The sequence below is a fragment of the Fukomys damarensis genome, unplaced genomic scaffold, assembly GCF_012274545.1.
Source record: "Fukomys damarensis isolate Sample0158 unplaced genomic scaffold, DMR_v1.0_HiC HiC_scaffold_19, whole genome shotgun sequence".
Lineage (NCBI taxonomy): Eukaryota > Metazoa > Chordata > Mammalia > Rodentia > Bathyergidae > Fukomys > Fukomys damarensis.
This window is the reverse complement of record NW_022900931.1, coordinates 19,555,607-19,581,004: the sequence shown is the minus strand read 5'-3', so window position 1 is coordinate 19,581,004 and position 25,398 is coordinate 19,555,607. Positions and strand designations below refer to the sequence as shown.

The 25,398-nt window shown below is 34.7% G+C and overlaps 1 protein-coding gene across 16 annotated transcripts in view; it reads left to right on the top strand.

The window, feature by feature from the left end:
- The window catches only part of Sox5 (SRY-box transcription factor 5), a 936,135-nt gene that overhangs the window by 628,891 nt on the left and 281,846 nt on the right, over window positions 1–25,398 (top strand). For all 16 annotated transcript variants that reach the window (XM_033766292.1, XM_010615329.2, XM_010615302.2 and 13 more), the window contains one exon: window positions 23,613–23,823. In XM_033766292.1, coding sequence (XP_033622183.1) covers window positions 23,613–23,823 — 211 coding nt within the window. The remainder of the gene's footprint in view (window positions 1–23,612; window positions 23,824–25,398) is intronic.

Sequence of the window (25,398 nt, the reverse complement as noted above, 5' to 3'; positions counted from 1 at the left end):
TAGGAAAAATTTCAAAGCAAATGGTTAATTGATCTCTGTATAGTGCTTCACTGAACTCAAGTCCACAAACAGCAGCAGTCACTGAGAACAGTTTGTAGCCGAGATTGATTTCTTCTTTGCTATAGTATCAATTTCTTCCTTTCTTTTTTATTTTTATTTTTTGTGCTGGGGATCAAACTTGGAACCTTGAGCTTGCAAGACTATAATATCAATTTCTTAAGCATAAACGAATACTGAAACTCTTGTATCCATGACATTGTTCGCCTAAGATTGAAGAAATACCACTTTACATTATACCAGAATGAACTGTCTTCAGATTTCTAAATCCAAGAAAGCTTCTCATTATCTTCCCTTATTCTTCTAGTATGATTTATTTTTGTGCATTTTCTCATACTTATTTCTCATTCCTTGAGAAGTTTATTAAAAGAATGTAGTTGTGAATTACCATCTTCCAAGTACCTCACATTCAACATTTTTTCTTAAATTCAAGAAATCCACTGAAAAACGTCTTATAATTAACTATTCCTTTAACAAAAAGCCTAGGTCAGTGTTAAAGTCTATCTGATAAAACTATGCTAGAACAAGTTTTTGGAATGTTCTTCGTGATAAGTAAAATATTGACTACATGATGGATAGTTAACTGTATCTGGATTTTTGAACTTCTTTAATCTCTGAAATAAAATTCACCAATTGTCCTTGCTCTTTCCACACTGGTAAGTTCTTTACCAGTAGGCTCATATACTTTTGTGGCAAACAAAATGACATTTTGCAAAGCAGAAATTATAGAAACTGTTTGAATATGGAAGACTATAGTATGGAAGTTAGTGTATGTGCAAAAAAAATGCAACAATGATTTCCATGACTGCAGCAATACAAACTGGTATTGTATAATAAAGCTTCATTAACATATAAGCAACTGGGGCCCAGGGATTTAGCTCAGTGGTTTTTCTGCCTGCTTCTCAAGCATGAGGTCCTGAGTTTGATCCCTGGTACCTAAATAAATAAATAAAATTTAAAAAACATATAAGCAAGTGGCTTATTTTTGGCATAAGCAATGATAATATAGTTATGTCTTGGACCTGAAATCTTGAAGCTCAGAGACTTTGATTTAATGAACTCGAATATGAAACTGGACTTTCAGTGCAAAAAAATTTTGCTTATTGGCAAGGAATAATGAAACTTTTAAGAATGATTCATTTTCTGTGCTAGGGCTATCTCATCTAAGGAGAGTGAGATATTAAAGTTAAGCTGCTATATTTTATAGATTTAAACAGTCTGAGAGCAAAGGTTCTATGTATGCAATTGTCAAAAGCATTTTTTCCAATGGTCTAGCTTCAAATTAGTCACTATATATGAAGCTCTACCTGGGATGTTTATCAGCCCTCTGATTTCCAGGGTGCATCTGGCTAACATGGCTTCCAAGGTTGGTACTTTTTTTCTTAGATAGTTCCATATGCTGCAGAATTCTTGTGAGGACAGCCCTCTTCCCTACTGCCTAACATTGAAGGTAGATAACTCATTTTAAGACAGTGCTACCAAGTTGTATATAGCAAAGTAGTTACCAAATAATTGAATCAAGCAGGAATATGCTCATTTAAGTACATATTACAACCCTGTGATGTTACAATCCAAGAAAAACCTGGGAAGAGTGTACTGAAGTGTAAATTTTTTCTTTAAATGTAACTTGATTAATCAATTTAAGATATAATTCTGCCAGTCTGGACCCAAAACAGAGTTTTTACTTTTTTTTTTAATGCTTTGTCTCATAAGATACCTAAGACAGACTATTTTCTGGTCTTTTCAATGACAAAATAACTTCCGGAAGTTAAGAAGCATGTTGTCTATACACGTGTTTCTGCTTGTATTTTTGAGTTTTGATAGTAAAAGCTCATAGAATCATCAGTCAGAAAGTTGACGGTATAGAAGTAGAGATAAATGTAACATGTACAAAGGATTCAGTGAGAATAATGTAATGCTTTGGTTCAGTCAAGCTTTGTGAAGATGTTAGACTGCCAGACACTAGATAATAAACAGAAGAAAAGATATAGGAGAGGAACTCTGCTTTGTAGGCTGGGCCAACTTGTGCATTAAATATGTAGGCACATTGCCTGTACCTCACAATATGCTCAGAACCCCATTACAAAGTTTTTTTATTTATTTTAAATTATTTAAAAAAGATGAATGTTTGGGTTGAGGAAAATGTTTTAACATATAACACTGATATATTTGTTTTAGACCACCTGAGTCATAAAAAGGTTTTCTTGGATTGTAACATTACAGGTAGGTAATATATACTTAAATGGTCACATTGCTATTTGACCAGACAATTTGGTAACTAGTTTGCTGTGCAACTTGGTAGTTCTATTATGAGTGAGTTATATACCTTCACTTTACTCAGCGGTGAAAAGGGCTATTTATATGGTTACGTCTCTGTGTCTCCCAAAGACTCATGCTCTCATAGGTGGGCTTTGTGGAGTTGATTGGTTCATAGGGGTAGGATACTCATTGGTGGAATAGTCCACTGATGAGTTTATAGCTAAATATGATGTTGAGAGGAAAAGCTTAGGCAGAGGGGGGTGGGTCATTGAGGGGAGTGGCCTGGAAGGGTTTATCTCTCCTGCTCCTCCTTTGATTGCTCTTGCTTTACTCATGAGCTGTTTCTCCTCCACTATGCTTCTCTGCCGTGCTGCCCTGCCCTGGAGCCAGCCAACTATGGACGGAAACCTCCACAGAATATGAGCTAAATAAACCTTTCCGGCTTATAGTTGTGGGTGTTGGATATTGTGCCTCAATAATGAGAAAGTAACCAAGACAGCTGTCCTCTGCAACATACTTTATTTATTGATTGTTTTATCCTTTTACTATTATTATTATTTTAGAGATGTGTAAAGGTAAAGTTAAGGCCCTGGGAAGTAGTCATGTGACCCTGATAGTATCATAAAACACAATCTTTTGACAAAAATGTCACAAGTATACATTGTATGCAGCTGTGATCACTTCAGTGTTTTATTACATTATGTCACACATGTTCCATGTTTAATCACGCTAGGCCTGCAACTAGTATGTCATTCTTATTTCTAAATCAGTTTATTTTCATAATCCTTTTTTAGCTTGAATTGAGATCTAATATTGATCGTTTGATGCCAGTATTCATGTACTGCCTACACTAGAACAAAGACCTACAAGGTTTTTTTTTATGTTAGACCTATGTTAATTCACATGTTTATTGCATAAAATGCAGCAGTCATACATATAGATGGGGATTTTTAATAACTATATAATATAATCACAGAGATGAATAAAATGAATATTTTCAAAATAAAAAAATGTTAATTTGGTATTATTTTCCTTTCCATCCCCTTTTACTTCTTTTATACTTGCTGAGTAGTTCATTCAGGCATAACCAAAAATCAAAGCCTGACATAAAAAAACTTGATTATTTGTAATTGAGATGAATTTAGTTTAACATATGAGCCATACATAGGCGTTTAGTTTCTTTAAATATTTTTCTCAAAGGTATTGTTTATTGTTTTTACAGGCAGACTATATGCCTTCAGATTTTTACTTCATTTATAAGACAGTAGTGCCTTCATCTAATTTTGAATAGTTAAGTATTTCTGTTACATTGAAATAGCTACCAGATTTCCATGGTGGATAAGGGGATTTTTATATGATCCCTGTAATTATAAAGAGATTTCTTTAGTGAGTGAAGTGCCTCATTTTAGCACCTCAACTGAAGGGAAAAAAAAGACCCTACATCATAGTAAATCTTACATAAGTAGCAATAGTGAAAACAAAAAAAAAGTTCAGTACTTCCAGAAGTCATAGCTAAGAAATATGAATGTTACAAAACCACTCAAAATGGCACAAGTCCAGTTTAGAATAAAATTTAGCACCAAGCTCTGTTTTCATATGCAGACAACTGATCTACATAGTCAAAGGGAAAAAGTGGGCTGTCTAGTTATTGTGGGATAGTGACAGGAATCTTGTACCTTTTAGTTCAGTAGACAGAGCTGCAGTGCTGGGACATGCAAGTTGATCTTTATCAGTTATATGGTATAGCCTAAGTAGTTAGAAACTTTCTATATACTTTTATTTAAAATATATATAGATGGTAATATATACACATTTAAAAGGCCATATATATATATGTATATATATATATATGTATATATATATATGTATGTCATATAGAGATATAAAATTCAGGATTATCTTAATCTTAATTAACACTTACACTTTGCATTATTACCTGTTTCCATTCTGTGAAAGGAATGGGTACATTTAGAATTTTTTAAAATTGAGGAATGTGGTAAGCATTTGAAAGACTTTTAGGTTTATAACAGGAAGCAAAAATATCTTCTTTTAGTATAGGGAAAATGTTCAGACATTAGATTTTGTCCTCACTCTTTATGTTTTTGACTCATTTCTACATTTCTATCGTATATATTCTAATTGAATTCTTGATGTTTTCTCAGTACTATGTCAATGAAAAATACTGCATATTTTAACTCAGATTTATATATACTATTTTGTTCATTTTTTAATCTTCCTATGTCTTTTAAAAAAATTCTTTAGAGCTACTATATTTAACTTTTACTCCAGTATTCCCTTTCTTATACTGTGCACCTGAGTACCTGCATCCCCAATTATGCTATGATAGGAGAAAATTGTGGCAAAGCAGGAGAATCATAAATATTTCATCTGTCATGTGCCAACAGTGATAACAAGTCATTTCAGTTGAATTGTCATTTATCTCTTGTGTATAAAATACATTCATTGTCAACATGAAAAAGTTACCTTTCCATCCTCAGGGAACTCACAACCTGGTGGGGAAAACGGGTATATACATAGGTCCTAATTAGCCTGTCATAATATTATGGTGAGTGCTACAGATAAAGTGAGTTATAGGAGTATATAGGGGATGAATAACATTTTCTAAGTAAAGGAATAAGAAATAGCTGCATATGCTTCTAGAGCAGTGGTACCCAAAAGTGTGGCCTATACTGCTTCCTTTGTCAAGAAAGTCTGGCCATGGAAAGAATATCAGCTGAATCGGACAGTGTACTTCCTGGAGGAACCAATATCCACTCTGGGACAGCCTCTTATCGTGCTGTGATCTGGTGATTGGAGGACCATCCTTTCAGAGGATCAAAGATGGAGGCTTGCATCCAGCATGCACAAGCAAGTCACAACCAATCAGAAGTTAGCGGGATCACTTTCAAAACTGGGGCAGTCCAGTGGTTCTTGGAGCTGGTTTTTGTGGGAGTGGGGAAGTTAATAAAGCCTTTCTGAAAACTAAGATATTTTAGCTAAGTCATAAAGGATAGATGTGATTAGAAAAATGTGAGAGAAGATGGCATCAAAGTGAAGGAAGAGATATTCCGCACAGAGTGAAGGAAACAGCTCCCACAAGGAATAAATCTTCTAGAGCTGAAGTGAATGTTTAGAGAGAGCATCTAATGCTGTAGTAGATTTGTCTTTCTAGCAAGCTTCTAGGTACATTTTCAAAACACTACATGACTTAATTTATCTGATAGAGAATATACTTTGAAAGGGCCTATTATAAAGGACAGGAGCTATCAACAGGTCCATGTGAGCCAGAATTATGTTCAACATATACATTGCTTGTGTCATTTAACCTTTACAACCTTTGTTAAGGCAACTTTCATATTATCTTTCCAATTTTACTCACTGTCTTAGTTTTCTAATCACTGAGACATTACCCAACAGTTACAACTTAAAAGAGGAAAGGTTTATTTGGGTTCATGGTTACAGTGTATGATTTCCAGCCCCAGGACAAAAATGCCATGGCACAGGGACAAAATGTAAGGAAAGCCGTTCACACCCTGGTGTCCAGGAAGCACACAGAGCAGAGAGGAGCTGTCCTGGACCACATCCCCTCCAGGTCGCTCCCCTAATAACCTGTCTAGTCAAGCAAGCCCCAGCTCCTAACCGCACATCAACTGTAGCACTCCCATGATCCAGTCACCTTCCAGAAGCCCCTCCTGTGAGCACAGAAGGCTTTGGGGAGATATTTGTGATCCAAGCCATAATACTGACATAGATGTTGAATAGAGAGAGTAAGATGAAGTCACACAGCCGGTAAGAATGGCCTGGATTCACATAGGGAAAGGCTGTTCTGAGGGGGAAAATTTTAAAAGGTAGTTTATTGCCAGATTTGAGGGAGAGGGGACGAAAATGCTCTCACAAGTTTGGAATTTATAGTCATCTATTGCTGGAGAATTGTGAAAGGTTTTGGATATACAAATAACTTCATTAAAATCCTGTCTCATAAAGTGAATAATAATTTATAATTGAGTTTGGTCTCTAAGTATGTACCAAAGAAAATATAATGCAGGTTTGTTTCACACATGATCCATATAAGCAAAAGACAACAAAAATTCAGTAGTAGGGAAATGAAACGATACGGTGTTTAAGAAAATCTCAAATAATTTAGCTTTAATTTATAGTTTAGTGAAACATATAAATGTTACTAAATTCTCTGAGGTAAAACCAGCCTTTTTTTTGTCCACTGTGCATTAGAACAATACTTGTACATGTAACTCAGGGTTTGATTGTACAAAGATTACCACAAGCACAAATGAATGAAAAGTAAAAGCAGGCTTTGGGGAAAGTACCAACAATAATGCAGAATGGTATCTATATTTATTTTTCTAGCTTTTATATAAAAAATAATTTGTATTTGCTTCAAAATACTTGTAATATGTATTCTTTCCAGAGTTAAAGTCATTTATTATGCCCAGACCACTCAGAATATGGCCAAGTCAGAGAAATAATTAAGTATTTAGGAGAAATCAACAACAACAAAAGCTTAACTATTTTGTCTTTCCTAGAAATACTGAGTGGAGCCAGGAATGGAACAAAAAGTAGAAAAGATAAAATAGAGAATTTGATTGAGCCAGCTAGTATTAAAATGAGTTGAAGTTTTTACACATTTGTTCGAAATAACCAAGGAAAAAGAGGGAAGGGAAGGCAATTAAAAAAAAGTTGATCTTGTAATTTTTTCACATTCTCTTCCAATTATCATTTTTTTTTCTAATTGAGGTTAAAACTTCCTGATAACTCTCTATTCACACATAAGTTACAAATAAAAGTTATAGTTTTATGTTAAATGTGTATGGATAGCTAGAATGTTTTTAACTGACTCCCGTCATTTACACACAACTAGAATATAGTTTACAATTTCTCTCTTCATAGTAGAGGCACTGCGGTCCATTGGGTGGTGGTGCACCACTGGGAAGTGAATAAAGCTTTCCTAATTTATTCCTAAGATATTTTTTCTCAGTCTTGAGGCATAGATATGATTAGCAAATGTGAGATACAAGTAGAGTGAAGGAAAAGAGCTCCCAGAAGGAACAGATTCTCTAAGAATGTTGTGAATCATTTAAAGCATGTAAGATTGTGGTAGGTTTGTCTTTTTCTAGGAGGAACCATTTCCTTTCCATAGGCTGTAGCTTACTAACCCATGTTAGAAGTTGCAAATAGTACACATTCCACATCTATCTCATTGTAAATTCAAATTTTGGTTTTTGTTCTTTGGTACCAAGGATTGAACTCAGGTCCTTGTGCTTGCAAGGCAGGCAGCGGAACCACTGAGCCAAATCCCTGGCTTAAATTCAAATTTTTAATGTAAATTTTTCTTTTAAAAAGAATGATGGAACGATGTATTTTAGAATGACAAAAATGTGATAGTAAATCGGTGACCTGCTTGTGCTTTTATATATTTACCTATCACAGATTCATGGAATTTTAAACCTAGTGTTACCTCAACAACTCATATTTTGAGATACAAAAATTAAAGTTCAGATATTTTAAGAGACTTGCCTATGACTACAAGTACAGATTCTGTTTCAATCCTGTGTAACTAGAAAGATGTACCACTCTAGGAAAAACCAGCCACAACAACAATGAGTTTGGGAGTTCTCATTCAGAGTTCTCATTTATACATGTTAGATTTGAGGTTCTGAGATACTTTGGTGATCAACAGATTATTGGGAATATGTGGCTGAAATTTCCTTCCTCCAAGATGCAGAAATGTGAAAATTACATCCAGAAACGGAATTAAGTGTCATTTATTCAGCAGGTATTTATTGAGAATTTACCATTCCCCTAGGAAGTAAACCTAAATAAAGTTTCAGAGCTTCATGTTTTCTAGAAAAGGGCAAGAAGGTGATAAAATAAGGAGCACATGGTCTGAGGAAAGCAAGGAGTTAAACTATGGTTATGTCGCTACACGGAGTGAAGAGTAGTAATAAGAAAGTCTGCATGTTTTTCACGGGAGCAACAGAAAATCTTCAGCAGTGTGAAGCTCATTTCCCTCAAAGAGAGAGAGAGTTTACCTGGAAAAGAGGTCTTTGGTGTTCAGGGTGGGAACTCCTTGCAGCTGGCTGTTGAAGTCACATTGGATCACGGACAGAACAGGCAATTCTGGGAGGAGGTTGAGCAGCCAGCAGTGGGTAGGCCATCTGAAAGCTGCGAAGCGTACTGTTCATCAGTCTCAAGTATTTTGAAGAGGTCAAGAAAAATACTGGATTTTACTGATGGATTTGCATTCCTTCTATGACCCTAGATAATGCTTTTTTTAAAAAAAAAAGGCATATGGCTAACATCTTTTGCAAGCATGTTCTTTTGGTTTGTGTGTTATTTAGAAGTTTGATCAAATGGCTCAATTTTCATTTAGAAACACATATCATGGAAATTGCAATGTCAAATGCAACCAATTAAAATAATATAAAAATTGAATAGGTTAGTAAACTACATTATAAGACTAATGTGAATTACTAGAAATACTGTATTGGAATTTAGAGATGATACATATGCAGACGATATAAACTCTACCTAGAAAATTAGATTAAAGTTAGTGAACAATTAGGTGTTTCACTCTGCTGGTAAGCTGTGTGCCATAGTGGCTAAAACCTATAAGAAAGAATGATGTGGATTCAAATTAATTTTTATTTAGTGTAAGCCCATAGCTTAAACTCAGTTTCAATATGTGTAAAAGCAGTGATAGTATTTGCTACACTGTAGGACTCTTAGGTGGCCTTGAAGAAATTGCCTACTAAAACCCAGATAATAAGTTGCATATTATCTAATTAATAAATGGTGATTTTATTTTGTACAGAATATACTCCCAGGTTTTGAATGAAATCTGAGGCTAATTTTGACAGGTAGTGTAATACAAATGTGTGAAAGGAAACAGCCTAACCCATATATTGTATCAGTGTGGATATAATGTGACCATAAAAAAGCAAAAATAAAGATATATAGTGACCACAGAGAGAAAAATTTGGAGTTATTCAAATTGCCAGGATTGGAAATGACACCCAAGGGGAAGTGTTGAAAACTTCATCACCTCGGTCATTTCAAACTTGATTTTACTACACTCAAGACATCTGTAGTCCAATTTTTCCCCTTTCCATGAGTTGTATCGTTCTTCCGTGCACAGGCCTACTATTGACTTTCCTGTTACCACGCACAAAGCTGCCATTCACTTCCAGAAAAATCAGTGGCTCTGTGGAACTGGATAAGAATTTGGCCTACAGTGAGTGATTTGAATGAATGAATTTGGAATTGGCAGGAAAATACAAACATATGCCACATTTACTCGGTATATTCACGCTTCAGAACAACTCAGGTAGCACATAAAGGCAGTGTAAAAAGCCAGAGATTTTCAGCAAGAATTTATTACACAGTCAGCCTAAATCTTCATTTACTTTTGTCATCTTGAACAAAGCACAAAAGATGTATTTTAAGTATTGCTCATTGGGATACACAAGGCTAAAGAATGTCTTCTGATGATATATGATGAAAAATATGGCATATATTATTTATGATGCTAATGTCAGAAAGCATAACTAACAGTCATGTTATAGATTAACTTAATGTATGTGGATTTATTGGATTTTTAAAGATAACCCTTTTTAAAAGCCAGCCTTCGTTGTCTGTATTGATGTGGGACTACTTGCAAGTTAAATGTAATTTGCTGCTTTTTTGAAAGCAAAAATACATGCAAGGTACGTAGGGGGTCCATGTTGTGCTGGTGTCGAGTTATCAAGTTTCCAATGGTTGACAAACTTTTTTTCCTCCATATTATTGCTCATGCAATTTTCAGTACTAGAGACACTGGGCCTTTATAAAGGAAGAGATGTTAAATTTTTGACAGTTTTTCCCTTCCACTGACTGAAACAATAGAAATAAACGTGAAGCTGTCAGAATGGCCTCTGCCTATAATGTCATTCGCATGTGATTTCCTTTGCTTCTCTAGATAATTGAACTTATTCAGGCAATTTATTTTTTAAATGTGTACTCTCTGTGAATGGAAACATCTTAACTAAAGACAACACTTTTATTTCCTCTTCATGAAATATATACATTTCTGTGTGTACTTACGTTAGAACCAAGTAGAAGAAAAATAATGAAAAAACCAAAAATGTACTGTAAAAAATTAATTAAAGAGATGAAGTGTGACTCTTGTAACCAAATATTCTGTCTTTGTATTCACCTCCTGTCTGCGTTCAGGGTCTCTAGGTGCTCAATAGGAGCTTTGTAATTATTTTTCCCTGTTTGATGTTGCTAAGTATAATGAATGGATAGCAGAGGACTTTCGTAGGAGCCTGTGTGTCTGCATCCTCTCAGAGCTGGGGAGTAAAGCAATACCTGCTTGGTTCCCATCTTGAGAGACTCGGTCTTAATAAATTTCAGGCTTAAAGAAAATGTCTATTTAAATTGAGCTCCATTGATCCAACAATGTGACTTTGTTACACAATTAAAACCTATATTCACTTGGTGTGGGGAATATAGAGAGTACAAGCCTTCGTTTTGGATTGGCATTTAAAAAAAATATATATATATATTTTGGTACTGGGGATCGAACTCTGGCCCCTGTGCTTGCAAGGCAGACGGCGAAATCACTGAGCTAAATCCCCAGCCCTGGATTGGCATTTTTTGTGGGTCATTGAACACCATGCCAGAGTCAGGGGACAAAACTCAAGTGAAATCATAGGAGAGAGCATACCTGTCTAAAATCAAAGATTATTTCTCTTATCTCTATCTACCCTAAGAGTTACAATGTTTATGTGCATATCCCCACCTAAGTACTTTGTAGTGGGGGAAAAACCATCACTTCTTATTTACAGCTGTCATCACAACTCAAAGCATTCACAGCAGTAGGTTTCTACAAGACTTTTCTGATGTTCATAAATCTCACCTACCCCATCCTCATTCTAACATCTATATAGCAAGAAAGATAGATTAGCAAGTGAAAGTATATTCTAAGATCATGATACACATTATATTTACTCTTGTTATTCTCTAGTTATTTGTGTTATGAAAAACTATTTTTATAAAATAAAACTTTTAAAGTATATAAATGGCTAAACACCTGTAAAACCAAGCACTCAGCATTTGGAGAGTTCATTCATTAGTTTTTAAGGGAAAGTTATTTCAGTCCCTGACTTTCTCTGTGAATTATACAGTGCTATCTTTTTGTCTTACTGTAGTTTTACTTTTTGGAATATTTTATTCTGACATTTTTGTTCTAGAGCACATTCATTTTCCATTTCTCTTTTGGTTTTGCTTATTCTATAGGTGCTGATTCTTCTATGTATGCATTTTCCCCTACAAAATATATTTTATCTTTCAAAGTCCTAATTATAAATTAAGATGTTTCCAAAACTTCACAATGTAAATCAAACTTAGGAAAGAGAGGATCTTACACATATATAACTGCCATTTTTAGAGATATGTAAAGAAGTCTTGCCTATTAGCTTATTTGGAGGTTCTGGCAGGGGAGTGCAGCTACGATTACACCCTTGACTGAGGAATAAGTCTTCCTCTATCTGCGAAGGTTGCCCTCTTTTCTTCCACCAAGAGGGGTTCACAAGGAGCAGTGAGGGAGGAGGGACACCCACCTACCTAGTCAGATTAGCTGAATCAGCCCTAGCGATCAATGGAGTAACAGATATCACAGTCAGATAGTCCTCACATTGGGGGTTGGATATTGATCTTCAGCCTGTGGACATACTTTGGGGAATTATCACATAAAATGTGTTGAATCATTTTTGGGGAAAGAAGCAAGTTTATAACACATCATTTTAACCTCATTTCTTCTTCTTGTGTCCCTTTATCTACATTCCCATACAAATTTAAAGAGTTCAAATAGTATTAAAGATATTGTTTGTGGCAAATTTTATGCTGCTTATTATTTATAGTACTTGATCAGAAGTAAAGACTAATGTTCAAGATATAAAATAATTAAATGGGTTTATTAAAACTTTGCAGATAAATTGATTCTTACAAAATGATCTTTTTGCTAGCCATTCATTTTTAAATTCATAGCACAGTCATTATTTCAAACTTTCAATTAAGAACCATGTTAATCTTCAACTTCTTTTTCTGTATTTTCAAGTTAAGTAATCCCATCACTAACGGTCTTCAATTTATCTCTAAGGTTTTACTTTTCTTAGTATAAAAATTTTTGGTGGTTTCATAGAAAAGTACCATAAATTATAAAAAAAAATAGAAAAGTACATGTATGTGTACCCATGTGCACTTAAATACAAGCAAAAACCTCTCTCTGATGTATACTCTCCACCATTGTGTATAGAATATCTAATTGCCTGAAAGTGGCTTTTATCCTTTTCCCATGTAATATACTCATTTCCATCACTGTCCACATAGAAATAACTATCACTGCGCTGTGGATGGAGTGAATAGCAGGAGTACATTCTGGAATGTAAACAAAAATACCCTGAATATGTGCAGTTTGAAAATCTGTTTGGTGAGTGTAACGTACTTTCCCAAAGAGTTGGTAATCGCAGATGACAAATTTGATGGCTCTTTTCAACTCTCACTGTTAAGGTTGAATGGATATGCATTATCACAAATGTGTCATGGTAACAATTTCCTATTCAGTGAAGAACTTTATCTTTAACCTGATGCATTTTACATACCACTGCTAGACTAATATTGCCAACAAGTTACTTATTAGAATCACTCACTATAGGATCCACAGTTTTTGTCCATTGCCTGCTGGGTCAAATGTAAACACGCCTTGACTTTCATGACCTACATGAAATGACATCTTATATTAGTCTTGCCATTTATTGTGGTTTATTGGGGATTTTTGTTTGTGTGTGTGTTTGTTTTGGTACTGGGGATCAAACTCAGGACCTTGAGCTTGCAAGGCAATCGTGGCATCACTGAGCTAAATCCCCAGCCTGTCTTACCATTTATTGTGATCCATTTCTTTGGGTTAAACCACTTCTTTCCCTGTAGAGAGAGAGTGTCTGTGTGTGTGTTTCTGTACACTGAAATTTTCTGGGTGATATCTAGGAATATTCTGCATGTTTTTCTCAGGTTTATTCATTTCTTCTAGACTTAGATCAAAACACTATCTATACATAATGAAAAACACTAATACCTCAATTTGTTTATTTACACTTTTAATTAACAGGATTGGTAGCATATGAGGAATAGTCAAAGATATTCCCTGCTCTCATGATATAGAAAGGATATTAAATAACCAAGTCCAGAACAGTGTGCTTGGGGCTCTGAGAAGGAATTTTTCATTTTCCTTTGATTTCCAGTGTTCTTTCTTCTCTAAACTAAATGTATTTTAACTTCTAATTTGTCACTGCTCACTTAGTACTTATTATAGTTGTTCTCATTACTCTTTGTTTCAAGTATTCCTCTGAAATTTTAAATTCTTTTAGTAGTGAGAGAACCTGCTTTAGTTTGTTATACATTTGCATGGCTTACAGCTCCTGTATCCGCTGAGAAAGGCAAGATAGCTGAATGATGACCAGCGTGGATTTAAAATTGGATTTCTGGTTTAAGTTTTCAGTTCTCTAGTCTGTGATTACTGTGAGTAAATTCCACTTAGAAACCTTAATTTTTTCAAATGTTAAGTAGGAATAATATTCTTCATATTATTTCTCTGAGAATTATAAAGAGTAAAGTCCCTAAAACATTTAGAACAATGTCATTAAGAACTCCAGGAGTGGTCACTATATTTTTATTGAAATACTGGTGAATTTAAACAGATTTTGTGTGATAGTACAGGTGATTATCTAAAGGTTTTGGAGCATTTTAAAAATTACATTAAATTATTAACAAAATCTGTACCTCGCATTGCTTATAGAAACTGTGTGCAGGTTGTCTGCAGAAAACCTAATGTTTTACATAAAGAATACATATGTCCTGGTGTGTACATGTGCTGTAGGGTAGCCCTCCAAGTCCAGCTGACGTGGGCTCAGGCAGTTCTGCTGTACAGTACAAATTAGTTCTTAGCTAGTTAAGAAGTTTTGTTAGTGTGTGGACTCCATACTGGCGTATCGTTACTTTTAGAAGGCAAACCAAAGCTTGCATTTCCTGTATCTCAAATCACTTGTTAAGGTCAACTCAGGCCAAAATTTCCTTTGAGAGGAAAAACAATGCTACTTTTTGCTGTAAAGCTGATGGTCTCATTTTAAGTCTTAGTTAATATGGAAAAAGAAGCCCTTAGCATTTTTTTAAAATAGGAAGACAGGAGTAATTTGATATTATGAGAGTGGATGGATTTTAGGGCATGAATTTAGCCTGATGTAATGAGGAGACATACTGACCTTAAGTTATTCTATTCTTGGTGCCACAGAAACATAGAGGAGAAAAGCTAATGTGATCAGAGAATTAGTACTTACCTATGTTTTCGTGTTACTGTTTTTGTTGCTCTACATTTGTAGTGTGAAGGAATCTCAGGTTGATTTGTAATAAAATCCAATGGTGCTAATGTTCTCATGAAGAAAGAAAAATCTTGATGTGCCATGCTTATTATAATTACTCTATCACTAGAAGAAAGAGAAATGTGAAAGAAGAGCAGAAAATGGCATAATAAGTAATTGGTAGCATGTATTTATGGAAAATAATTCATTATACTGATTTTTTTTTCAGATTTAGACTTTTAAAAGTTTTATTTTGGGGCCAGGGATTTAGCTCAGTGGTTCCACTGCCTGACTCACAAGCACAAGGACCCGAGTTTGATCCCTGGTACCCGCCTCCCCCCAAAATTTTATTTTGTAATGAGTAGTAATTGAACATTCTTTCTTTGATCATTTCTCTGACTTAGCACTTTGTAGAGAACCATAAAACTGTGTGATTTGAAAACTGTGCAACAGAGATAAAAGCACACCAATACTGCAAGACATTTTGTGGACTACTTTTCTTCCTAAACAAAGTTTATCTTTAAAAGTGAGCCATATTAAAATTTTTTCAGTTCTTTAAAAGTTTTATCTGTAGGATGCAATTTGATTTTAGCAAAGCAAAACAAAACAAAAGAAAAAACTCTGAAACTCTTCATATGTGCTTTTCCTGCTTTTGGTGAAGTTATCGGGAAAGAGGTTTGTCTCTAATACTTTATTCTCATTTTCTTGCCAAGAGGCCTAGCTTTTTTCTTTATTCATTTTGTTATATTCTATGCTTTCTTCATCTTTATATCCTAATATGATGCCTGGTGTGCACTTATTTTAACAGCCGTATAGTTCTTGTCATATCCCAGCTACCATTTTATAAATTTTATATAATTTGTAACCCTAAATTTTAAACTCTGTTTGTAAACCTAAATTGTGATAGTCTCCTATCTCATCTAATTCACTACCCTTTTTTTGTGAGTGTGGTTCTAGTGATAGAATTCAGGCCTTCTGCATGTCCGGCAAGTGTTTTACCGCTGAGCTACATCTCCAGATCTTCTTTATTTCATTATTTTGAGACAAGGACTCACAAAAGTGCTCACACTAGCCTCAAGTTTGCTGTGCTCTTGCCTTAGCCTCCTGAGTAGGATTGCAAATATGTCTCCCTACATCCAGCTAATTCCTTATATCTTCCTTTGCTAAATGGATTAACTTTCTTGCCCAGTGTCTCTCAACTCTCAGTGGTTGATCTAGGATTTGAACCACAGCTGTTTGGCTTCAGATTCTGTGCACTTTACCTGTTGTTATTCTACCTTACGAATTAGCATTCAGAGGTGGGCTTGTGTGTGCATGCGCATGTGTGCCCATGTGTGTGTGCATGTGTGTATGTATGCTGGTTATGGAACCCAAGGCCTCTCTTCTACTAGATGAGCACTCTGCCATTATGTCAGAGTCCAAACATTTTTGTTACACTTTACATGATTGACAAAATTGAGTGAATGAAATAAAATCTCAATTGAGTGAAATATCTTTTTCTTCTGTTGTTTACATATTTTTGTTACTGTTAAATTCAAGAGATCAATGAAATAAAATCTCAGTTGAATGAAAAGCAGTGTCTTTTATTAAGTAACTGAATCAGTTATCAGAAGATAACTAATGATAATACAAATTCTTGCACTTTTTAAATGAGGAAACTGAGGTATGGAGAGTTTAGATAGTTGGCCAAGATTGTAAGATTATATAGTTAATGACAGAGCCTGAATTTAAACTCAGACACCTTGACCCCTGGTTGCAGTTTGCTTAATGTTGCTCTGTTGCCATCATATTTCATTCACTGCATGGGGAAGGGGGCTACAATCTGTTTTATTGACTGCTAAACGTGCAGTCAGTTTCCAATTATAAGCATTGCTGACAAACAGCTTGTTAACTTTATAAGTGTCTATGCAAGAGACTATGTTCCTTGCTATATGGAACATAAAGAAGTCATTTTCTGAGTTAGTTTCTACTTAGGCAATTAAAAATTTTTGGCACAAAAACAGATCACAGTATGAGAAATTCTTCAAACCTTCGTAGGCATAAAGTTCTTCCTTCATACTCTTGAAGTGAATAGGTATTTAACCAAGTTTACTAACATATACAATAATAATATTCTAGAGACTTCTAAGTAATTTTATATAATCAGTGGCTAGTTCTAATAAGTAGTTTATTATAAATGCTGTATATTAAATGGAAATGTTTTGATGTGCAGTCTAATTTTTGTTTAGAAACATCTTATGGTTGACCTTTGAGCCCTCAGGGAAGAAATCATTGAATGTCTTCAAGTGCATTTGCTAGATGTTTAATCCTAAGTACGACACAGCACACAAATCATCAGCAGGAAGATAATGAGGCTGTCACAGCACAGAATGTTCTTTGTTTTTACAGGTTCTATTAGTTAATGTATTAGCAATTCTCTAAATGCCACTTTTGCTTATTAAGTGGTTTGGAGAGCACATGAAAACATACATTTTATTCTTGAATGTTGCATTTCTGAGATTCTTAGAAAATGTGGTTCTGAATGAATATTTGAGAAAAAAGAGCTATTAGACAATTCTGCCCATGAAGCATCTATGGGAAAATGAAGATATTTGGCCAACATTCTTTCCTATTTGTTACCTCTTATACATTTAATTTTATTTTTGGGAATTAAATTATATGGCAAACATGATAGTGATTTATTTTTAATGAAAATATTATATCATTGTTTTATTTTTATATTATAAAATACCAAATAATAAATTTTTAGTAATTTTTGAAAGCCTTCTCTTTCTACAATGCAATTTTGATGATAATCTCTGATTCTATATCAATACAGTTAGACAGCAGTCAGCAGACATATGTCTGTTTCAATAAATGCCAAAACGATTGCTTTAAAAAAGCAAAAAAAAAAAAAAAATCATTTGTCTCTAACATGTGCCTTGTCTTACCCTTGTCTTACCTTTACCTCCCCCTGCTAATTCTATTCCAGAATATACTAACTTTTCTCTTTTTTCAGATCCTTTAAGTCCTATTGTTTTAATGATATCTTTCCTCCTCATTGCAGCTACTAAATCTCTCTTTCCTTTTCTTCCTCTTTGTCTCTTAACTCTTACAGTGGTTCTAAAATTTCAGTGTGCACTGGTCTCACTGGAAAGACTCATTAAATCATGTATGGTTCGGCTCCAATTCTTGAGTTTCTGCTCAGGAATTTGGGGCAGGAATGCTGAAAAAGTGTACAAAATGTTCCTAGCTATGGCAACGAGATTAGTTTAAGGACCCACATTTGAGAACACAAATCACTTCTCACTAAACCATCTATTGTCTTTTTTGTTGTTGTTGTTAGCACCCTGTGATGTATCTTTAAAGGAATGCATTTAAATTCTTTTTAGTTTTCTGATCAATAATTAAATGTAAGCCTACGCTAACATTTCATCTCACTGCTTTGCAAAGAAATGCAAAGCATGGTAGATTTTGCAGAATTTCCATCCTATTGAATAGCGATCTTTAAAACAGAATATATTTTTAGACTGTAAAAACATCAAACAGTTCTCACTTCTGTTTACACTGTCCCAAAATACATATAAATGTATAAAGTATGAACTGAATCCTATATTTGAAATATAATGGTGCCATTTTTATAAAATGATAATCTATTCCCTAAACTTGATGAGTTCCATCTCTGTTTAGTGTTAGATCTGCAGAAATGTGGGATTCTGTGTGTGCACCGAGGAAACCTTAAAGTAGTCTTGAAAAATTAGAACTCTGTATGATACAAAATATATATCTTTCTGTAAACCATAGAGTAAAAATCGACACAGATACCTATCTAAGTATTTTAGAATTTCTTACACACACCATGGTGATTGAAATTTTTTTAAGAACTCAAAAGTCTCAGTTTTCTGGACTTTCAATAATGTCATTAAAAATGGGGAAATGTGTATAAATATTCCTTAGAAATTGACTTTGGGCTCTTCTGACTATAGTTTGCAAGCAATCCAAACTAGGCTGCTGCCTTCAGGCCTAGTGTCTACCCATCACAGTCCCTGCAAGGACTTACAAATGCATATACATAGCTTGTGGGGTGCATTGCCAGATCGATTTGGGAGCCACTCATCAAAAATCTGGATCCTGGGCCAGGGATTTAGCTCAGTGGTGCTGCCACCTGCCTTGCAAGCTCAGGGTCCTGAGTTTGAGCCCCAGTACCAGTTATTCAATCAATCAGTCAATCTTTTAAAAAATCTGGTTCCTCATTCAGAACACGTTGTAGTTGTTGAGGCACTACAGATAATCTGTAACAGTTCTGTTAAACTCGATCTATGTAGACAAGACTGCTTCTGTCATATTCCATTTTTTTCAACGGACAGACCTAAGTATACATTAGGCAGCTCTTTTTTAAAGAAAAGTCAAGGAAAGATTTTAAATTGGGTGGTTTTTAAATCAGATAGATAACAACTCTAACAACACTCTTCAGAAGTCTGTCTGTAAGCGCTGAGTTTTGTTTTGCAGTTATGGGGACTTGACCATATCTTGTTCTTCAAATACTAAATTTGAGTGGGCTAACCAAAGAAAGCTCTCTGTGCCTTTACTGAGCTTTTTATAAGGTTGATTTTGCTTCCATGTATTCTTGTATCTTGTTTATGTCTTGTTTTCAGGAAGCATGGATATTTGAAAATTGAGCTGATCAGACTGGCTGTCAGAATCATAACATTCATTTAGTTCGATCCCCAATACAAAAAATTCTTTTTAAAAGTTTTGTCTCACATTTTTTTGATGATTTTTATAAAGCAGCCCATTGCTAAGTGAAGAACATGATCATTGCACAGACTGGAGAGCAGCAGAGCACTATTTGTGTTACATGTAGTTGATTTTATGCTACACTATGCAATACCAAATTGATGAACTTGCATTAGTAAGAGTCCAGTTAATGACAGTTCAAATCTTCTGAACTTTTTCTGTTTTTTAAACTTTATTTTACTAGAAAGGAGATGCCCACAGATTTTGTAAAGATAGTTCAGAAACATAAAATATTCACTACCATCACTGTGATAAACCACTTGGGGAAAATTCTATTTTGGGGATTTAATAGTTATTTGAGTGTAAGTTCAATTTTGAATCATGACATAGGCCGTGGATATTTGGATGGTGGTACTATATAGCTTGGAGTGTAGGCATTCATATTAATCTTCATGCCTCAGTGTCTCTAACTGTAAAATACAAATCACAAATAGACTTAACAGAAATATTAGTAAGACTTATGCATGCCCAACACAAGCTATTCAAGAAATATTAGCTAATATTCTTACCAATTATACTCTATTAGATTGAAATTTAAACATAGTATTTTTACTGCCACGTGTGAATTTAATTTCACAGGATTAAGAAGTGCCACAATAATGTGTTTCTTGAGGCCACAGATGAAATGTCATTTGATTAATAAAGGAAACATATATGTCTGGTTGTGTTGCATTTAATGTTTTTGCAGGAGTAGGGATTGAACTCTCGCTGTACCACTGTGGAAGAGGCCCCTGCTCCCTCCTCCCTTTTCGAGCCAGTCCTTCATTACATTGCCCAGGCTAGTATCAGACCTGCCATCCTTCTGCCTCATCCTCCTGCATCTGGGTTCACAAGCGTGGTCAATGTACCACAATGGCTTGATCTTTCTTCGTCTTCTTCTTCTTCTTCTTTTTTTTTTTTTTTCAAATAAGCACATTTCTAATCATCACATTATCTAAATTTAAGTATTAAAGTAACTCAGTATTTCTCTCAAAGTGTTCATAACAAAATGCTCTCTTTAGAATGAGTTAAAGAGAATGTATTTTTCAAAATATATTTGCAAGGGGATAGATATGTTAGGCACACCCCCCCTTTTTTTTTTCCTCTTGGTTGCAAAGTTGACAAAGGTAGCAAGATCTCAATAAAGCTTGTTAAAGAATAACAAAGGAAAATGATCAACTTCACTTGGAAAGTTTAGAATCATCTTTCATCAGTAGATTTTAGAAGTGAAACATCACAGCTCTGCAAAATCCTGAAGCTTATCCTTCCTGTTCCTGAGACTTGATTAAATTTATGTGACTAGGCTGGATCACTGGTGCCTTTGTTAGTGGACTCTGGATTTTACCTACTTGCAAAGTGAAGGAGAGCACACAGTTATCACTTCATATATGACAAATTCAATCCCAGGAAGAAATTGAAAGCAAGAGGGCATCTTTTGGTAGAAACTGTGCCAGTCCTCTTTAACAAGTTATTCACTGTGCAAATGAACAGTGCAGCCCCACACTGGAACAGCTGTCAACTACATAAAACTGTTAAAGGGATTAACAGTGCCACAGGGTAAAGTGTAATCAGAGAGGTGAAATCACGATAAGATAAATATTCCTGCATAGAACAGCACCAATGTTTAATTGTTTTTATCTTCTGATGGAGTTTGAGTTAAAATACTTCTGAACTATGTTAAACTATTTCCTTCTTCTTTGCAAGTTATGAAAAATGAGAGCTATGCAAAATGGAATATTCTATTTGGAAATATTTTTGATAGTTTAATATACTTGTTTGCATACAAAGTTTGGTATGCTGTAAAGAGTAATTTTCAGGTGTAAAAATTAAAATCTGCTATTAAACCTTTGTTTTTAAAGTTGGTCATCATTGAATATAAAAATAGCAGACAAAGAAATGTTCAAAGTGATACTAGTGTTTCTACCTGGAAAGAAACAAGATGAAAGGGAGTATAGAACCTTTCCTATATTCTGTATTTCACCTGAAACTAAGCTAATGGGTGTAATGGGCCGTTCGTGAAAACGTTCTTATTAGTTTACTGAAGAAATCTGTTCTTGTTCTTTCTTAGGTGTAGATGTAGGGGTGTGTGTGTGTGTGTGTGCACATATTTGCTTATGCTTATGTACAGGTTTTTAATAAATAATTTCCAAAGTGTACCTTCATTTCACCTGCAGAGGCTTTAATTATTGCATCTTACAATAATGCTTCTAAGTCCAAATATATTAAAAAGTAAATTGTATGTTAGTCAAGGTATAATGTTAACAGAAGTTCTGTAGTGCTTTTTTTTTTTTTAAGCAAACATGTGGGGTTTAGAATTATAATTTGAAAGATTCTGTTAGCAAACGTTTTTTATTTTTGCATTCTGTGCAGTTTTCAGCCCACCCAGCAGATTGATACGAGACCATAGCTAATGACCCTGTACTCACTAATATCTGTTGACACAAAATCATATTAACGTGTTCGTGTAGTCATCTCCATTTTAACGTATTTTTAAAAATCAAAGTGACAGTTTTCAGTCACATGTTTTTGGTATATTTGTAAGCCAGTCAAAAATGTAAACGTTGACCTTAAAAACATTAGATGTCAATAAGTGTGCTTTATCACATTTCTGTAGTCAAGAATCCTGTTGACATGCTTTAACTAGGTGGAGAAGGAAAGTATAAAAAGGTATAATCTTCTTATTCTGAGTTTCAACATGCTTATACTCAAATATATTTCAATGGAAACTTGTGATGCTGCTGAGAAGTGACTTAGACCCAAGGATGAGGTGAATCTCAAAGCTCTTAGGACACAAATACTTTTTTAGGAAAAACTCCACTTTGGGAGAACATAAAGGGTTACTGTACAAGGAAAACCTTTGCGTAAAAAAATAAAAAATTAATGTTATCTTTTCAGTTTTACTCCTTGAAAATGTTGGGAAAATCAATTTATTGTCTTTTATAAAGAATATACCCAAATATTATGCATTTTACAAAAGTTATGGTAGAAATCATGAAGGAAATGATGATAACAGAATGCTAAAATGTATTTTAGTTTTAGAATTCTAGAATAAATTCTTTCTAGGTGTACATACATAATTATAAGACGATCACAAACTGCAGGAAACTATTTCTTAATTAGTTTTATTAGTACATTTTAGGTATACAATATAATTTGCACCTTCACATAATCCATCTTGGTTTTTATTTTTTCCACATTCTCCCACCCTCCCTTGAACCCCTCCGCCCCTCCCTATTTACAAAGACTTTGTATGCATTTTTTCTTTCTTCTTCTTCTTCTTCTTTTTTTTTTTTTTTTGCTGGACTAGGGGATCAAACTCAGGACCCTGAGTTTGCAAGGTAGACATGGTGCCGCTAAGTTAAATCCCCTGCCCGTGTTTCCATTTTTTCTTTTTCTCATATTAATTCCATTCCCTTGGTGCAAAGGGGAAGGGAAAGTGGGAGAGGTAGGAGAAAAGAAGGCAGGAAACTTTATTTTACAGGGCAAGTGAAGCATAAAGAGCGAAACAGGACCATGTTGGTAGAAACAGTGCTATAAGACTATTATATCAGAAAACCTTTACTATGAGCAAAAATGCACTTGTAGTATTCTTGTCTGATGTCAAAATCACCTGTGTGGCTGGTGCTTTCCTAAAAACGTTAGAGAGAGATGGAGAGCTAAGAGAGGACCCCACTTTAACCAGCAGCACTATCAAGAAGAGGAAGCTACTTAAATGAGAACTAAGGACTGTACATAAAATTTTTTTTTACGTATTTCGATGTCACCTCGGAGGTTTAATATAGGTGACCAGTAACTTTAATATTCATAGGAAAATCTGAGACTCAAAAGCAAAAAAATAAATCTTAAGCAGTCCTAGTTTTGTATGTTGCTAAGACTATACCATCTTTTATATTAAACCTTTGTTTCAGTTTAAGGGAGAAAACCCCAGATTTTGATTCTCCCATGAATTGATCATTGACTCACCCTAGTGCTAGGCTATAAAGTTAACTTACTTTTTTTGAATTTCTTTATTTCTTTGCTTTTACAGAATTACATCATTTTTCGTTTAAATGTGTCAGCTGAATATACTATATCCACTTTTTTTTAAATACTGAATTTTTAACAACAATTTTCTTTCCTTCACTTCTCTCACAGGAAGTTGACGGCAATAAAGTTATGTCTTCATTTGCCTCACACAACTCATCTACCTCACCTCAGAAGGCAGAAGAAGGTGGGCGACAAACTGGCGAGTCCTTGTCCAGCACGGCCCTGGGAACCCCCGAACGTCGGAAGGGCAGCTTAGCTGATGTTGTGGACACCCTGAAGCAGAGGAAAATGGAAGAGCTCATCAAAAACGAGCCAGAAGGTAAAAGCTGGAAGGGAAACAAAGCTGTTGCTGCCTCCAGATTTAAAGTTTGATTTGAACTTCTAGTTCTGCTTTCTGCTTTATACTTTCAAAGTTAAATTGGATAAAATACACATCAAACACCTGGAAGATGGATAGTATTTTTTTTCTCAGAAACACATAAATAGGTCTCTCTGGATTTTTAAATCATAAATTTATGCTGTGATAAGTTCCTCATTGTCACATATGAGTAAGTTACAGTTTGAATGAAGCTTAAAGATTCAAGAATAGAATGACAGTAGAGCCCAGAACTGTTACCTACTTGTCAGATAACTGCAGTCTGGCGCGTTGTCTCCAGTAAATGTTTCCCAAGAACTATTACAGAATTTCCTTGCATTTTATAATCTTCATAGTATATTCTATCCTGACTTGATAGTTAGGTCTATTTCTTTTCTTTTCTTTCTTTCTTTTTTTCTTTCTTTTTTGTGGTACCGGGGATCAAACTCGGCTCCTTTCACTTGTGAGGCAGGCCACAGAACTGCTGAGCTAAATCCCTGGCCCAGTTTCTATTTCTTATGTAGTCCAAAACTACTGTGATTAAGAATACCGTATACTTAAAATTAGTGATTATCTAATTCTGTTATATGTATATAGCTTTTCATTTGCTGAAATTCCAGAGAATCTTTTTAGATTTTTGTCTATGTATCTCTTTAGTAGTTGCACGTAGTAGCCATAAAGTGATACGAACATGGGGTTATCTTAGAGGTAAAACAAACGAGTCAATAAAACAACTGCCGCAACTTGCACAAGCTTATACACAATTGACAGTCATCCTCTAGGGACAGATGCTTACAAACTCCCATTTAAACCTCTGTCTACCTGAAACATGGGTGCCACATTGCATGCAGCATCCAAGAACATGCCTCCTAATTCAGTGGGGAAATTCCAAGGAAACAAACCAACAGTGATACGAAGATGTACTTTACCGTGGAAATGCATATTGGTAAATTATGAATATATTTGATGCAAAATATATGTTGACCACTATTTTTAGGAGTCATGCGATAATTAAGCATTTCTGGGTCCCTCTCATTTGTAGAATCAGGGCATAGATTTTGGCTAAATTTATGCAATTCTCATGACATTAGAAATAAAAGGAATTTTAGAAGTAATCTTGACAGCCAAGACCTTGTGGTATTTTGTTACCTTTTATCTCCTTCCATTCTCGTGGAGAGAAAATGGAATTTTAAGGAGAACCCTGCTAACCTTTGTTTTTTTAAATTGTAAATGTTTCTTGCCATGAAAACAAAGTATTATAAGGCATAAAATAAAAACCATCTTATATTGTAGCTTTTTGATTGGACTCTTTATGATGCATTTTTTACTTTATTTGTAAATATTCAGTTCAATTTACATGATTAAAATTTTCTTTTAAAATTTACATCATATTTATTTCATTTCACATTTCATTATGACCATTGCCTCTTATTATTAAATTTTTTTTTTGTGTGTGTGTGTGTGTACCAGGGATCAAACTGGGGACCTTGCGCTTGCGAGGCAGGCGGTGACACCACTGAGCTAAATCCCCAATAGGGC